General features: G+C 38.5%; 3 protein-coding genes across 8 annotated transcripts in view; 2 read left to right on the top strand and 1 right to left on the bottom strand.

The window, feature by feature from the left end:
* Positions 1-13,889, bottom strand: part of atp8b3 (ATPase phospholipid transporting 8B3) — a 34,038-nt gene extending 20,149 nt beyond the window's left edge. For all 5 annotated transcript variants that reach the window (XM_069522223.1, XM_020081326.2, XM_069522222.1 and 2 more), the window contains exon 1: positions 13,771-13,889. The gene's annotated coding sequence lies outside the window, so the exon portion shown is untranslated. The remainder of the gene's footprint in view (positions 1-13,770) is intronic.
* LOC138407315 (uncharacterized) lies at positions 6,049-8,750 on the top strand. Of its 2 annotated transcripts, none has more exons than XM_069522794.1 (2): positions 6,049-6,523; positions 6,967-8,750. In XM_069522794.1, exon 2 carries the CDS (start codon positions 6,971-6,973, stop codon positions 7,967-7,969), a length of 999 nt encoding a protein of 332 aa, XP_069378895.1. In that variant the 5' UTR covers positions 6,049-6,523; positions 6,967-6,970; the 3' UTR covers positions 7,970-8,750. The 2 variants fall into 2 exon arrangements, with proteins under 2 accessions (XP_069378895.1, XP_069378893.1); XM_069522792.1 differs by lacking the exon at positions 6,049-6,523 and adding an exon at positions 6,550-6,799.
* On the top strand, positions 9,193-15,242 carry LOC138407217 (nuclear factor interleukin-3-regulated protein-like). Its single transcript, XM_069522224.1, has 2 exons — positions 9,193-10,072; positions 13,631-15,242. Exon 2 carries the CDS (start codon positions 13,665-13,667, stop codon positions 14,352-14,354), a length of 690 nt encoding a protein of 229 aa, XP_069378325.1. The 5' UTR covers positions 9,193-10,072; positions 13,631-13,664; the 3' UTR covers positions 14,355-15,242.
* The last annotated feature ends 832 nt before the right edge of the window (positions 15,243-16,074 follow it).

Here is a 16,074-nt window from a genome sequence, read left to right as displayed (position 1 = left end):
AATATTTGATTCAATGTACATATGTTTGTACATCATAGTTGATTTTGTACAATTGCTTTTTGCATTTTCATTTGTATGTTTTATAATAATAAAGTACTAGAATATATACATTTGATAAATAAATGACTTAGTTACAGATTAAAAATAAATAATTCACACACTTTTTTTTAAATCACAGCAGTTTTCATTCATATGTTATCAGTGTTTCTATAAAGAGGATATTAACGTGCAGAAGTTAGTTAAGAGAAAAACACTAATCTCTATCTTTAGATTTTGGTTTAACATCAGTCGATCTCTGCATCATATACTGTATTTAGAAGTCTTCAAGAGAATCATTCTGTGTTTTTATATGTATCTCATGCCATCTAGTGGAGGTAAACTCCCACTGCAGTTTATCCTCCTGAGGGAGGTCAATAAGGGTGAGATTGTAAACAAAGGCACCTCTGAACAAAAGCCAGTTTACTGTATTTAGATTTCCACTCAGTGTCAGTTACATGTACATGTGTGGTTTCATATCCCTTTGTCTCATTTCTCTTCCCCTGTGTATGTGAGGTTGTCCCCACAGAGGCCACACGTCAGCACCTGAACATGTGTTAATCTCACGTCTTACATTTGGGTATATGTGTGTGTGTGTATATGTGTGTGTGTATCTGGGGCAATCTTTCCTATCTATTTTTACAGCTGGGCTAAGCTCGAGAGTGGTTAGAATGATGCGGCACGCTTCTAAAGGCCTCCACCAACCATGACAGTCAACAGGCCAGGCTCCTTTTCCACCACAGTTTAACGGTTGCCCGTCTCGGCCACCACACCTCACAACCAGTAAGACACGGCCGAGTAATATTCTGATTCTAAAAATGTGTAGAGAGAGCAGCGAGCTATATCAACAAGTTAGGAATTTACAATTTATAGTCAAAGTTACAAAACTGTCTAAAACCATTGCAATATTACACAAAACTGAATGTACCTAGAATCAGAATGCAGTACATATACCTCCAAACATTATCTATTGTGTGCAAGTATGGACAAAAACTTACATTGTGGTGTTACAGGAGTCAGCCATGAGTCAGTCCACCTGGTTATCTGGTCCAACTAACACTCTTTTAAGTTTTTTATCTTAAAGTGTTAGGATTTATTTGAGTCTAATTCTGCTTAATAATGTACAAAGCATATCATAATTTACTCATGGTATTCAGAATTCTTTTTGAACAATCTAATGATTAAGGTAACAATTTGGATTGGTCTTTTTAGTTAGTTCCAAATCATCCATTATTGAATAAATCCCAACATACATTTATTGTTAGACGTACACAATTACTTTGGTATAACAAGCAGGGTTTTATTTTTCCTTTAAAAACTTAATTAAGGTGAACCAAATAGTAGTAGTAGAACCTTATTTACATTACTTGTTTTCTACTCAGGAATGTCCATGCAAATGTTTACCTTGTAGCAATGTAACAATATACGAAAATAGATGTGCATCTGTAAAAGTGGGTAAATATTTGGAAATAAATATGAGGAACTAAAAACATGTAGCTAACTCTGCAATATAGTAAGTAATATCTCTGCACGTCGCTGATAACAAGATCAGTTTTGAGTCTCATGTGAAAAAAGTTCATCAGCGTTTGCATGTGTTTTTATTGTAAGCGATTGTAAGATTTATGTCAAAATGGAAATGCTTTATTCTTGTTTTTCTGTTCTCACTTTTATCGGCTGGTACGGGTCACTTACGCTCGAAAATAACCTTCATCACCTGCAATGTGAAGATTTTTTTAAAAACCAGAACAATCCAAGGTGGTTCAAGCCATCCAATGTGTCTATTTAGTTTACAGTTTTCTTTGCGTCTGTCAAGATGCAGAGGTTACAGATTTAAAAAGTAATGTATCCCTGATGTCATCATGTTGCACTGATATATTTGTATTGTTGATCTATTCATTGTGTGTGCTTACTTCTGGCTGCAAAACTACTTGCACAAAAACCTGGAACATTTGTTTTATTTGTTTTGCTTAATGTATTTGTATTGTATTTGTTTTGTTGCATTGCTCTATTGTTTTCTAACAAATAATATGCGGACCAAAATAAACAGAATGAATGAATAATTGAAAGTAACATGTCAATAATTCAAACACAAGTCTTAATAAATACATAAATTGCCCCTGTTTGAGGTAGTAAAATATGTAGATTACTGACAACATGAATTCATGTAGCTTCACACGAAAAAGAAACCAAGCCCTGCCAACATAAGTGGTACTTCTGATTTACATTTACAGCTTTGATGTTCTTGGAACTGACCACAAACACGTCATTTATGAAATGACACTAAATATGTCTCCATAACGGATGAGCTCATTATCACACCATCAAAAATATAGTTTACACTTCAGACCACTCAGGCATTAGGACCGTTTTTTCTTGGTTGTACTTGAATAAGATCTGGGGCTGCTTTCTCAAGCCTATGAGCTATTGAGTGAGTGTGAGTGTGAGCCTGTGTGTGAGTGCGTGTGGGTGGTTGTGTGTGGGTGTGTGTGTGTGCATACTCTATGCTGCATTGTTACTGTCCTTATTACTATTCCTGTGTGTGTGCTAAATGTTTTCATAAGGCTCATTGAATTTGTAAGTTTGTAATGAGATGTGTTCTATAAATAAAATTGCCTTGCCTTCATGTTTAATGTGAGAATGTTCTCATCTTACTCTGTATCTCTGCAGTGGTTCTCATTACTCTCTGCCTGTGCTTAATATCAGATGTCTTACATTTCCACTGTAAACTCATCATGTGAGTCTGTACAAAAGTCACTCAGCAGAAATGAGGAGGTGATACACCCATCATGCTCTCTGGGGCTCAGCTTCCTGTAAAAAGTGGTTAGCAGCTCAGCCATGAGGCGAGGAGAAGGAGTCAGGCCAGCAGACAACAAAAGATCACACAAAAGGCCTCCATGTGAACATTACTTAGTTTCAGTGCACAGAGGTCAGCAGTTGAGGGGGGGGGGGGGGGGGGGCTCACAGGAATAAATTCATTAGATTAAATCTCTAAATGAGTCAACTGTGCGGCATCAGAGAGAAAAACACTTGTCAGTGTTGATTTAGAGTGTATTTGTAAGACTGTGGACAATATATTATCACCCCAGTTTTAGGACTGTGAACAGTGTTTGCTTTAATACTATATGAAATAACAATTTATTTATTATCCTTCATTGTTAACATACTTAGGTTTGGATTTACTACGGAACCGGGAGTGAGACTAGACCAGACAAACGCAATGTTAAAGAAAAAATGGATCTGCACCAAAACTTAATTGGTTCTTTCCTGACACATAACACATCGTTCTGAAGAGTTTTGTGATAATCCATGTGGTTTTTACGTTATCTTGTGAACTAACACAGGCACCGAGTGAGAGGAGTCACAAACACATTTACATCTATGACATGCTGTGAAAGTAGTACTATGCTGTTATTTTGTGTTTTTGTTGAAATTGAATAACATCATTCCTTTACAGAGGGTCCACCATCTCCATATTCTGGGAAACAGGCCCAGCTACAAACAGCACAGCGCTACAATCAGCTGGTTGTGGCTTTTATGTGATTTCATAAGATTCCCTGACAGAACTTTATCGCTGTCACATACATTCAAGATATATTCTGTTGTAAACATATCATTGACGTGAAGATAAATCATCTGCAGCTCTGCAGTCAGGATGTGGGTCTCACCACACAATGAGAAAGTGGCCGTGGTGACAAGCAAATGATGGAGGCTCACTATAATGTTCTGACAGTGAGTCATCTGTGCAGTACAGACAATCTCTTCAATCTAAAAACATTCAAATATCAGTTATGAATGTTTTGGATTTATTAATGCATACTGACTTGGTTTTCGAATTCTACATTTATACTGAACTGGATGGCATTCAGAAACATTTTAACATTTGGTGCTGCAACAGGGTGTTAAGTCGGGGGTGAGTGTGTTTGTGTGTGTATGTGCCCGTGTCTACGTATTAAATTCTAATAGAAGCTATCAGATTGAGCAGCAGTAATCTCTAATCCGCATTGCATTCGAACTGCTTTATATTTTATTCTGTGAATTCTCATTATATGTGTATTTCTGTGTGTCTTATCTAACTTTTTGTCACTATTTTCACTATTTTTCTGATCTTGTATAATGTTCTCTGGTGGCATCATTTTCTGCAGTTCTCACATTGCTCGGTGTCTCTTAAATAAACAGTGGCCCGGGAGAGACGTGTTTCGTGATCTTCTGATGTACTAACCTGACGTTAGCGACACACGGTTTCTGACCAGAGTTGTAGTTATTTAATACAGACAGCTGGAGGTGAGGAAAGACTCAACCTCAGACCACACTTCCACGAAGTGCGTTCTGCTGAATTTCTTCGGCTGCCATATAAAACTGTTTCCGGTAGACTGGGTGGAAAAGTGATTCCTGGAGTTTACAATGAATAAAATTGCCATGATTGAAGACAGACAAAGAACACAGAGGAGGATGTGTCATCCAGTCATGCAGTGTCTGGATCAATGACGATGAATAGGGATCCCAGGTGATAGACTAAACAGATATGCATTGCAGTTGATAGCCAGAGGTGAAACTGTCAAGAAAATAAAGTCAAAATAAAACTTTTCCTGTTTAAAGATCATGTAGATTATCTGTTGGCTCACTGGCAGCCTTGTGAGGACATGCAATATGCAAAAATTTAACATGTTAGCATGAAGGCGGCAGCTCAATGTAAAAGAACTACCGATTGGATGCTTAAAAAGTTTCCGCTTCATCATGTGACAGTGACCATTTGTGTGCAGATGGTGTGTTTATAGATCACTTCACACTGCCGATGGTTCAGAATGAACTCTTTCAAAACTGATCAGTTTTTCACAAGGGACTGTCTGAAAATGTGTTCCATTATCCCTGTGTCAAAATGATAGTGACTGCTGGTTTTTCATGATGCCTTGGATTTTGGCCCATACGTTTTTTGCCTCTTGATGTGGTCAGACCACACTTCATACAAATGCAGCAGCATTTCAAGGGACCTTTGGGGGCCTCAGGCAAAAGGAACCTGGAGGCCCTACATTCTTTAGTCTTTGACCAAATATGTAAAATTACAAATCTTTTGGCAATAATGTGGCAGGGGGTCACCATGGTTATTCTCTAACCATGGTGATGATTCAGTCATCTGTACATAGTCAAGGAATTTAAGGAGTTTAGTTGTAGTGGACTAATGTAATGAGCTGTTCTCAGGGGCAATCGCCTGCTCAGCCACTGTGGCAATGTCGCTGTATAAACTAGTTATTGTCTACTTTCAAAATGTTGGTGAAGCTGACTGTAAGTCATTTGTTTTAATACCAAAGAACTGTGCCGCTTGGACAGAAGGACAAATAAACCAACTAAGTACGGGCCATGTGAAGTAGCTATAATCCATTTGAACAGGTGTTTTCCTGTTCCTTTGCCCTGGGGCACTTTCACAAATTGGGGAAAGTATCACCAAAAATCTACTGGTGTCCCTGAAAAGTGTGTTTTGTTTGACCAACAGTGACCTTCATGGGATTTGACAAATATTCATAATGTTGAAACCAGAACACAACACAATAAACTCCGTAAAGGTTTAAGGCACTTTAGATGTTTGGATTCTTATCCATCTTGCAATACTATCACAGAGATTGTTCTCAAATTCATTCTGAAGCATCATAACAACCCTAAACACAGCCAGAGTCATAAAGAAGGAAGACAAAGACTCCTGCAACATCATGGAGTCAGTCTTGGAACACATAAAATGAAGAGAAGACAGCTTCAGTTTAGAGAACTACTAAATATACTGTATATTAAGATTATATTTGAAGAGTGTCAGTTTTATGGTGCAAAAGGTTCATTTCTCATTGGAACTACTTTAAAACACCTTTACAACCTTGAATACAGCCTCTTTGTGTGATTTATCTATCTTTACAGGCCAATAAATATTATCAAAATAATTTTAATAAAATATTTTAATTGTATTACTCACACTTTAATGTGCATTTTTTATGGCTTTATCTTTATGTATATACTTGTATTTTTTTTTAATTCTGTCTATTATGTATATTTCTGATGTGTTAAGTGTACTTGCCCTTTTCTGTTTGCACGTGGAGCTGGGAGACATTTATTTCGTTCTGATGCACTTCTTGTTTTCTAGTATGAATCACAAGAAAGTTCACTTGGACTAAATATAATTCTATATGCAAATTGTTATGTAATTGGAAAGAGTTCCACAAGCACTGAGCAATTTTGATGCTGCACACCTTTAAAAGTATGGTAGCTGGTGACTCATTTCAGTGTCTTGCCCTGCACGTGAAGTTGGCTCATCAGTCTCTATACACACGCACGAGGACGCGACGTGATTGGCTCTGTAATTGACAGGTCAGAGCAGCATCCACAGACCTGACAGGGAAATTAACTGCGTGAACATCTGAGCTGTGAGACGGAGCCTGGACGCTGCTGTGAGTTCACCGATAAAACTGAAGCGGATCATCATACAGGTGTCAGCTTTTCACTGCAGGTCAGTTTCACTTTGTAATCGCCAGGTTAGTAGACAATGTAAAACAAGGGTTCTATTCATTCATTCACTCTCTTCGTTCATTTTCATCAAACATTTTAATATAAATCTTAAAACCATGTAGGATGCAAAAATTTAGCCTACTTCAAAGACAAATATCAAAGACAAACCCAACACTTCACTATATGCTGTTGCAGAATACGTGTTCAGATCCAGTACATCTTACCATGATGTAAAACATTTCATTAGGAGCAGCCAAGATGTCATTGGTTCAAAACTGTGAGGCAAATTGTGTAATTTAGGTTTAAATATAAAAGTACCTGCAACATCGCATAGATATTATTATTTTTATATTATTACTATATTATTATTATTATTATTATTACATTATTATTATTATTATTATTATTATTATATATTGATTAATTGATTATTCACCACTATAGTGCCATGTCTGCATTATGGAGCCCTGGTGTTGCAGGGGCAGGTTCTTCCTCATGCTCGCCCTCCTCCCCCTCCTCGGTAGAAAGCAGCGACCTCACGGACCCTGCTGCAGAAGATCCCGGTCACCAGCACCTGTTCTCGGTGTCCAGCTCCTCTTCCCTGCAGGCTCAGCCTCTTCTGCGCTTACGGACCTTCAGCAGCCCCGTGAGACGCCGCAGAAGGGAGATGATCCCAGCCAACATGAAGGACTCCAACTACTGGGACAAGCGACGAAAGAACAACGAGGCGGCGAAGCGGTCCAGGGACAAGAGAAGGCTGAGCGACCTGATGCTGGAGGGCCAGCTGCTAACTCTGAACCGGGAGAACGCACAGCTGCGCGCCCATGTGCTCAGTCTGCAGTACCAGGTTCTGAGAGCAGGGGAGGGCGAAGCTGCAGCTCCAGGATCAGCTCTCACTCCACCTGCTGGAGCCTGGTCCTTTTCACCCTCTCACACTCCTACTCTCTTCCCGGCAGGACGCATGAGCACCCATGGGTGTCCTGCGCCAAATGCGAGGTATCAAGACACAGCCATTCATCCCTTCCCGTGTTTCGGCTCAAATAAAGCTGCTGCTGGTTTTAGTCCACTGGGGTCAGCTGAGGCAGAGATGGATGCCCAGCGTCAGGGTCAGGTCTCCTCCAACGATGACATCCCCCCCTGCAGCCACGACTCCTCCATCCGAGCACATGGTGCCCTGCACCGACCCTCCACCCTGCCACACACACCTCTCAACAGGCTACTTCCCCATCTGAGTCCCTCTGCAAAGTGTGATCATCTGCTGCTGCTGCCCTGGTGGTCCCTCTACGGGCCACGGCCGACCCTCTACCCCGGACTGCCTCTTCACGTCCAGCAGAGACAGGGCCAGGGTGCCGGGGTGGAGGCGGACTTTAAGAGCCGGGTCACCAGCGCTGCAGCTGGGCTGTCTCAAATCGGAATGCACCTCAGTCTTGATGGACGCTACTATTGATGTCAAAGTAATATAATGAAAAAATAAAGCAAGATCTAAAGCTTACTTTTCATTGTGAATTAAAAGCATAGGGGGTTTATAATTTGATAAGAACTGATTGCAATCCTATTCATTTGTCATAATGAAAACAAAAAAATGTCTCTACTTTTGAAATAAATACATGCATGTCACGCATTTTTTGGGTGGTTACGTCTCTGCAATTGCTTGTGAAATAGAGAGTAACTGTTGATATTTGTATCTACAAACACACACCAGACATGTCGTAGGCACAATCACAACAACACACAGAGACAAAACGCAATACAATTAATAAACACACATTTTCACAAGCAAAAAAAAAAAAATGTATTACATAATATATCAGCAGGCTCAACAACTTGCAAAAATAAATAGTAAGATAAATGCAGAATAAAGGGATGGCTTAATTCTACATAGAATTAAGGCCCCACGCTAATGCTGATAATAAAGGGGGAGATAAATAAAACTAATTAAATTCAATGAAATTAACCTTGATTAAATTTCAAATTTCATGTTATCTCAGTAAAACTTACACAAATAATTGTATAATATATCTATTTAATAACTAATAATAATTCGTAATTGTTTTGGAAATATTTTAAACATTAGTAGAATATAAAAAGGAATTTGAAAAAATAATAAAGTATAACCGGTCGTAAATCAAGAAAGCCACAATCATCCATAACTAAAAACTCTTTGACAATATCCTGACAGCAGCAGTGTATGTACCTGAAGATGCCAGCAGACGGCGCTAAAATACAAATGATATGGCAGATGTTAAAACGTTGGATGCACTATTCGAATCAGAAGCAATACTGTTTCCTGAAAAATATGTTTTAAAATAATTTTAATTGAACTGTGGAAGGATGAATATGGTAAATGTTTTTTTTTTCATCATTTACACTGATTTTAATCAAAGAAAATAATTAGAATTAAAAGAGGTATTATTTTATAGGTGCACTAATGAGACTTCCATATATTTCTGACCCTCTTTAAGAGGAAGTCAACCTTTTTTCAGAAAAAGTACAATTTACATGTTTTGTGCAAAAGCATTGAAAAATGTAAAAAGAAATTAAACTTCTTTAAACAGATTGAAAAAGAATGACACATTTATTGTTTATATTCAAACTGCTACGGAATAGAATATTTAATCTGATATCAACTATGATAGACATTCAGATTGAAAAGACATCTGAACATAAACACGTCTCGTCTAAAACCTATAACCTAACAATAAAAGTCTGCAGATGTACCTCACTTCAATACAGTGATCTCATTGACCTCTAATTAATGTCCTGAGTGCAATACCACAGGAAGCAAAAATCATACTTGTCTTCATGTGACAGCGTCTATACATAGATATGGGGGTTGGAGGAAAATGACAGAAGCCAAAGGTTGGTATTAATGTGCTCATTTATGATGCATTGTGGTTCTATAGTGAGGACAGTCTCTGGTAAGAAGCATGTTAATGAAGGAATATCAAGATTCCGAACGTGTGAACAAATCATCAGCACTTTGACACTGATGACAAACACTTCTCTCTTTTTTCTGTGAATCTGAGGTTCTGAGGATTTATTTATCACCCACACTTCAGTCACTTCACTTTTCTGCTCTCAAGCGCTTTACTGTAAATATCTAAAGAACACATCACACTCATATCTTATCTCAGGGTTGTGGCTTTGTCTCTTATACTACTGCTTCTACTACTAATAAGCCACTATGGCAATTACCTACTCTAACTACATATAACAATTTGGCACACATCATAAACCAAACACAACATAGACAACAACACAGTGAATACAATCAAATTCAACAGCACTGATTTACTTACATCGACAACAGGGGTGGAGAGTCAGAGTAAAAGAAAACAACAAAGAATAGAGTGAGATAGAAATGAAACAAGAGATCAGAGGATAGGACTGAAAGGTGAGGAGCCACCTTCTGCTTTCAAATGCATCAATCGCTTGACACAGAGTTCAGTGTATATCACTTGTATATGAGTAGTGGGTGAGCTTGGCTTATCTCCACATTAGCTCACAGACACCTCAGCAGCAGTGGACTTTGTGCACACAGCAGTTGAAGGTAAGGCCTCCGGCTCTTTTTGAAGTGATTTGGGACCATGTATATATCAGTATGTGTGTAACAGCAGGTTTAACACTAAATTACTGACGGCTTTTATACATACACTAAGTGCTTGCATGTATATTGACACATTAATATATACTATCAAGTAAAATGTATTTATTCATAGCTTATTTCCGGGAAATATTGCAGTGTTATCTGGCAAGAAAATGTTTGAGAAAAAGGACGAGTTACCTTGTGAAAAGTAAAAACTGAGTACAGATTTGTATGTTTGCATTTCTGGTGTGTTTCTTTTGTGAGTCATTTTTCATAAACTCACTTCGGCTGGGCTAACTAACCATACCTTTCAATAGTTGAAATTGTACTTATAAAATAATCTCATGGTCATATTCATAAATAGAAAAGTGTTATATGTAAAATAAGTCACAGTGTACAGTTTGATTAGATGGTGTTTAATAGATCTGAATGAACAATGCCAAGCATATTGCTATGCATCATATATGGTCCTGATTGCAGAATACCTTTAAAGCTTGAGATTGTAATGGGCTGCAAACACCACATGCCATTAAAAAGATATATTTCTAGCTTGATTTTCGTTGCGCTATCTGCAGCGGCCATGTGGTGAAACAGAGAAATATATGCTCCTTTTCGTTCTATATGAAACCTTTGAGCAAATTCAGCCTACTTGAAACTCCACAACCCATTACAAAAAAGTTAATATCAAGAGTTTTCATTGTATCATGTCTCATCTGGATGTTTTAAATACAAATCTAGATTTAAAAATGTATACATTACCCTGCAGTATAACCAGAAAGATGAATAGGTTTTTTGGAATCATCTTGCTCTCAATAGTAAAATACTAAAAGACAGAAGTTACCTAGATATTGCTCATTCATCTTGTGTTAATCAATTACACCATCTCTGTTGCTCTGCAAGAACAGTGAGAATATTGTGTTCAATACTTTACATACTTCTATTGGATGGCACAATGAGTTACTAATGCTGTGCCAGTTCCCCATAGAGGGTATTAATTCACTTGAATTTCCCCTTTGGCCACTATTTTTACAATGGCTGGTAGAGTGCACAACAGAGTGTGAGAAAAGATGCTTGAGAGTTCCTTACTAAAAAGCAGACAGGCTAAAATTAGTCAGTTTGAAACAGGTGCATATGTGCAGCAGCAGAGTAGTGAGCAGTGTCCCTGTAAGATTATGTTTCTCTCTTCCTGCTGTTGCTTTTTTTCATGAGCACACAACCTGTATATACCAGTGCATCACACACTGGTATATGCAGTGTGCACAAGATACAAATATGTGGCGTTACAGAGTTTTGTTCTCGCTGGGCACAGGCCTGAATATTTTTAACCGTGTCTACATTTGCACCACAGCCCACAGGGTGCACAGTCTCTGTTTTGATGCTCAAAATATGACAATAAACTACAAAGGACACTATGTGATCATTAATGAGGTTATGGACTGTGAAGTTGTGGTTTGAGCTAAAGTCTAAATGTAAGCTAAATGTGTGAAATCCTAAACAATACTTTATTTTGCAACTCATTCACGGGGTGTCACTTGCATCAAGTATTTTGTGATGTCTGATTAGAAATGAACATATCAGCTATAACCTATTCTGCATGATATAAGATGCGAGGGGCGCGTGAGTGAGTTAAAGCTCAACGTGTGGGTCAGTCTGTGTGCGTTTCTGTGTGTGACTTCACAAACAGGAGGCCGCTGTGGTTTTATCACAATGTTCATCCTTCTCGTACAGCTTCGAATGAAAGAAAACACAAACTCATGTGAAAGAAATAATCTTTTTAAAGCTGCATTTATTTCTCTCTGTCTGGTTTTTCAAAAATGAAAAAACTTCTCCAGGCTGATATTACCATCAGGGTTATGCAACAGAATGGAGAAACCCTGTATGGTTGCCTTTACGTCACCAAAAACATATATGAAGTGAAGTAAGTCGATAGAAGAGGTGGAAAGGGGAAGTAATGACGGGGTGGATACTTAGATCAAAGATGAGGGTGGGGAGATAGAAACGGCAACACTGTCAAACTCACAGTCGACTAAAGAGATGGTTGTTTTTAAATCTGGGTCCATGGATGGCTAAGAGTTGAAATTATATCATTCCTATGACAAGCGATTGCAAAAACTGCATCTCCACTCAACTGGAACAAGTTTCTGCACAAGAAAACCTTGTTTAAAAGTAATTTCTCTGTTGGAACAGAAAGGTTTCTGCATCATCATCAGTTAAGATTATATTTTGCTTGTTTGAATATGGCACAATATCATTAATATGTAGTTTAGCAAACATCTAATCTGTATATCTGTACAAACTATAGCGAACTCTCAACAATGTGTAAAGCAGACCAGCACGGTGGCAGATGTTGAAAATATAGATTATATAATTGCTGCTAGATGACACTCGCACACTGAGGCTCAGATGCATTAGTTGACTTTCAACCAGATGTTTCCTGACAAATCATCTCATGTGGTTGTTTAAGGTGGGAGGTGAAGTTGGGTGGGGGTTTTGAGTGAAACAGAGTCATATACTCAGTTACGTGAAACAGAGTCATATACTCAGTTATTTTGTTCATAAACACTGAAGATGAAAAGCAACATGTATGCCAGCTGAATCATAGAAAATATAATGCTATAATCTTAGGCCTTGTTTTTTTGAGACCAAATCCAATTATTAGCTACACATTGGTGCTAGTTACCGCTTCTAATTCTATTTGTTACGATACAGTGGCTGAGAAAAGCCTACACACATATGAAGCCACATTTAAATCCACCATGTTTTGTGTTAATCTCTCAGTGAGTTTTTTTATAATCTTGCTCACAAACCAACCAACCAACAGAAGGGTGAAAACATAACCAAACCAGGGGTTGTAGCAAGTAAATTACTATGTTGAGTTTTTTTTCTCTCAAACTGGAAAACCTGCAAGATTTTCAAATTAAAAAATGCTTCTCCACCTCAACATTTCTGCACAGCAGATTTTTGTTTTCTTTGGGAGTGAAGACTGCATCACAGTGAAACCAACTCGCCCAGAATTAAAATCACAGCAGGTCACAGGTCTACATTAGATATTTCTGCCACTTGCACAGTAATTTATGTCAAACTCCTCACGCAGTCTTTAAAAATCTTATGTTATCGTATTTTGCAAAGACAAACGTCCATGAAAACAGTAATTGAAGGTCAAGGGGCCCTACGAGGGTGGACCAGACAGATAACACTGCAGAAACACTGTGAGAGGTCTAAGCAAAAATGTTATATGCTGAGACGATACAACCGTGATAGTGAGAATGTAATATTATGGGCTCCATCCTGGGGACCTTAGTGAGAGCAGACCCTAGTTCCGCCTACTACCGGTGTTTTGTTGTTCTCATAATGAATAAACATCAACATAGAATTCTACCACTACACCACAGTGACGACAAACCAATCAACAGCAAGATGAAATAAAACATCAATCAGATAAGGTTACACAAGAATGGTTGGTTGTATCACCCAGCCTCCTACACAAGACTGAAAACCTTCCGCTGTTCTTTTTGATTTCAGGTCGCAGTTGGTTGTTACTCATATTTCATAGACCATGGAGCATCTCTCCTTAGCCTTTCACAGAGGCCATGACAGCCATGTTTTAAAAGTGGGAAATGAGCTGGTGTATAAAGGACCCCGTCGTAAAAGGGAGTTCATACCTGAGGAGAAAAAGGATGCCCTCTACTGGGAGAAACGTCAAAAGAACAACGAGGCAGCCAAACGGTCCCGGGAGAAGAGAAGGATGCATGACTACGTGCTGGAGACTCATCTCATGGCCCTGAAAGAAGAAAATGACAGACTCAGTGCTGAATTAATGGCCATCAAGCTCCACTTTGGCCTGGTGTACCCTGCAAAACACACTGTTCATCAGAATAACCCACTGCAACACCACATCCACAGCAGCAGCCACCACCTGCCACTGCAGAGGGACCACGACAGGGGTGACAGAGACTCTCCCTCTGTGCTGAGTCACCAGCCTTTTCACCCCCTTTTCATTCCTGCATATGCCCTCCAGACCATGAGAGGTTATCCATACTTAAACGGTAGTAGCAACTCTAGCCCTGTCACTCCCCTCGTTCTCTTGCCCACCCATTCAACCCTCCCGGGAGCTTCTCTGCTGAAACCCATCGCTAGGAAAGCTACCTCAGATGAAGGGGAGCAGCAGATCCCTGGGGGGCTGTCCTTGTCATGCTCCACTCCGCCTCAAAACATCACCAGCAGACATATAAACACCTTAGAATAACTCATTTTACTTTAAGGTCCAGTGTGTAAGATTTAGGTAAAATGGAACTATTGGCAGAAATTTAATGTAGAATAATTCTCATGATGTTTTCACTAGTTCATGTCATCTAAATTGTATGAATTGTAGTTTTCTTTACCCCAGAAAAGACCCTTTATATTGAAATACTTTATATTTACATGGAGGGGACCCTCTCTACGGAGCCGCCATGTTTTTTCCATTTGTCCAGACTGGACAAACTAAACATCTTTTGAGTTCTATGACAATTAACGGCTACCACAGGTTCTGTTTCATGTTCAGAAGGAGAGTGTGAGGTGAGAAATATATATTAAAAACAAGTAACATGCTACTCCAATACATTTTACAATGCAATGAATACACCAGATGAATGAAGTAAATGTACACCACTGCTCATGCTTTTTCTTTTTGTTAACGTGTTGGTAAGAACTGTCAGTTCGATCACTTTGTTGATGGACCTACTTGTGTGCTAATGTTAATGTTAACCAGCAGCTGTGATATGGGAGAAGTTCTCATATTTACTGTGTGACTTTATGTATCTAGTTTTCTGACAAAAGACACTCCTTGTTTTCATTGCTGGCCAAGATGGACCATGGAGAAAACGTGCTCGTCTTCCTTTTCAGAAAACTGATTCTGACCAGCAGGGGTGTTGCAACAAGGTTGGCAATTGTTGTGAGCTCTCAGCTTTGAGATTGTTTAGATTGTTTAGAGCCCCCCAGGTCCCTTTTACCCAGGGTCCCCAAACTACCTTGAAACACCCCTGCTGAGCAGTATGCTGTGTGTGTGAGGCTGCTACAGATACCTTTCCCTTCTGTTCTTTTACTCTGTCACCCAACACAGATCTATATAGATATGTAATGTGTACAATAAACATTCAAAGAGATATTGTGTCTTAGCATCTGTAATTATTTAACACCTGACCAGTAAGCTGATTTTTACCATCAATTTGCAAAACTTCAGTTTGAAGTGAAAAGCAATTGAAAACATGTGACTGAAGACATTTTTCTTTACATTTTTAAATATGTGACATTTCTAAGGTTTCACATGGGACCAGTTGCAATCCTCCTCTAAATGGAAACACTGAAGAATGATTTTGTTTGTAGTCACTTTCCACACAATATGACTACTGTGTGTAGTTAAATCTTTCAATATGCTAGTATGAACAGAATGGCACTCGCCCAGCAATCCCCTTAGATTCAGTAAAGCTACATATCAGTTATCTAAATGTGTCTGATTCTTTATTTTTTATTTAATGGTTTCTTCCCTGACGTTTGCTGCAGTTTTCATGGAAACTCATTCAGTTATTTTTGTGCGATGTTGCTAACCAAAAAAACAAGAACACCCCAACCAACCAACAGTTAGGGTTGTGTAATGTTATTCCTTTACCAAAATCCTACGTGGCTAATAAAGGTTACCCGGAAACTGATAAGTCTGTTTCAACATGCTCTCCCAACAGACATGGAGATAAAAAAAAGCTGTTGTCAAATAAAGCTTTTAACAACTGCTTTTTTAGTGTCTACGAGCAGACCCACAAATAATGAGATTTTATGAATTACGGTATATGAATATATAAAAGGAGGCAGTAAAATATATTATAGTTTCACTAACCTTATATGCTAATTTAGCATTTAGCATTTAAAAAATATTAATGTAGATAGCCTGAATAAGTGAGCCAATCATTATAGTATCATTATAGTAAGAAAAC

Source organism: Paralichthys olivaceus, chromosome 3, assembly GCF_024713975.1.
Source record: "Paralichthys olivaceus isolate ysfri-2021 chromosome 3, ASM2471397v2, whole genome shotgun sequence".
NCBI lineage: Eukaryota > Metazoa > Chordata > Actinopteri > Pleuronectiformes > Paralichthyidae > Paralichthys > Paralichthys olivaceus.
The sequence above is the reverse complement of the archived record's forward strand: the minus strand, read 5'-3'. Positions and strand labels throughout refer to the sequence as shown.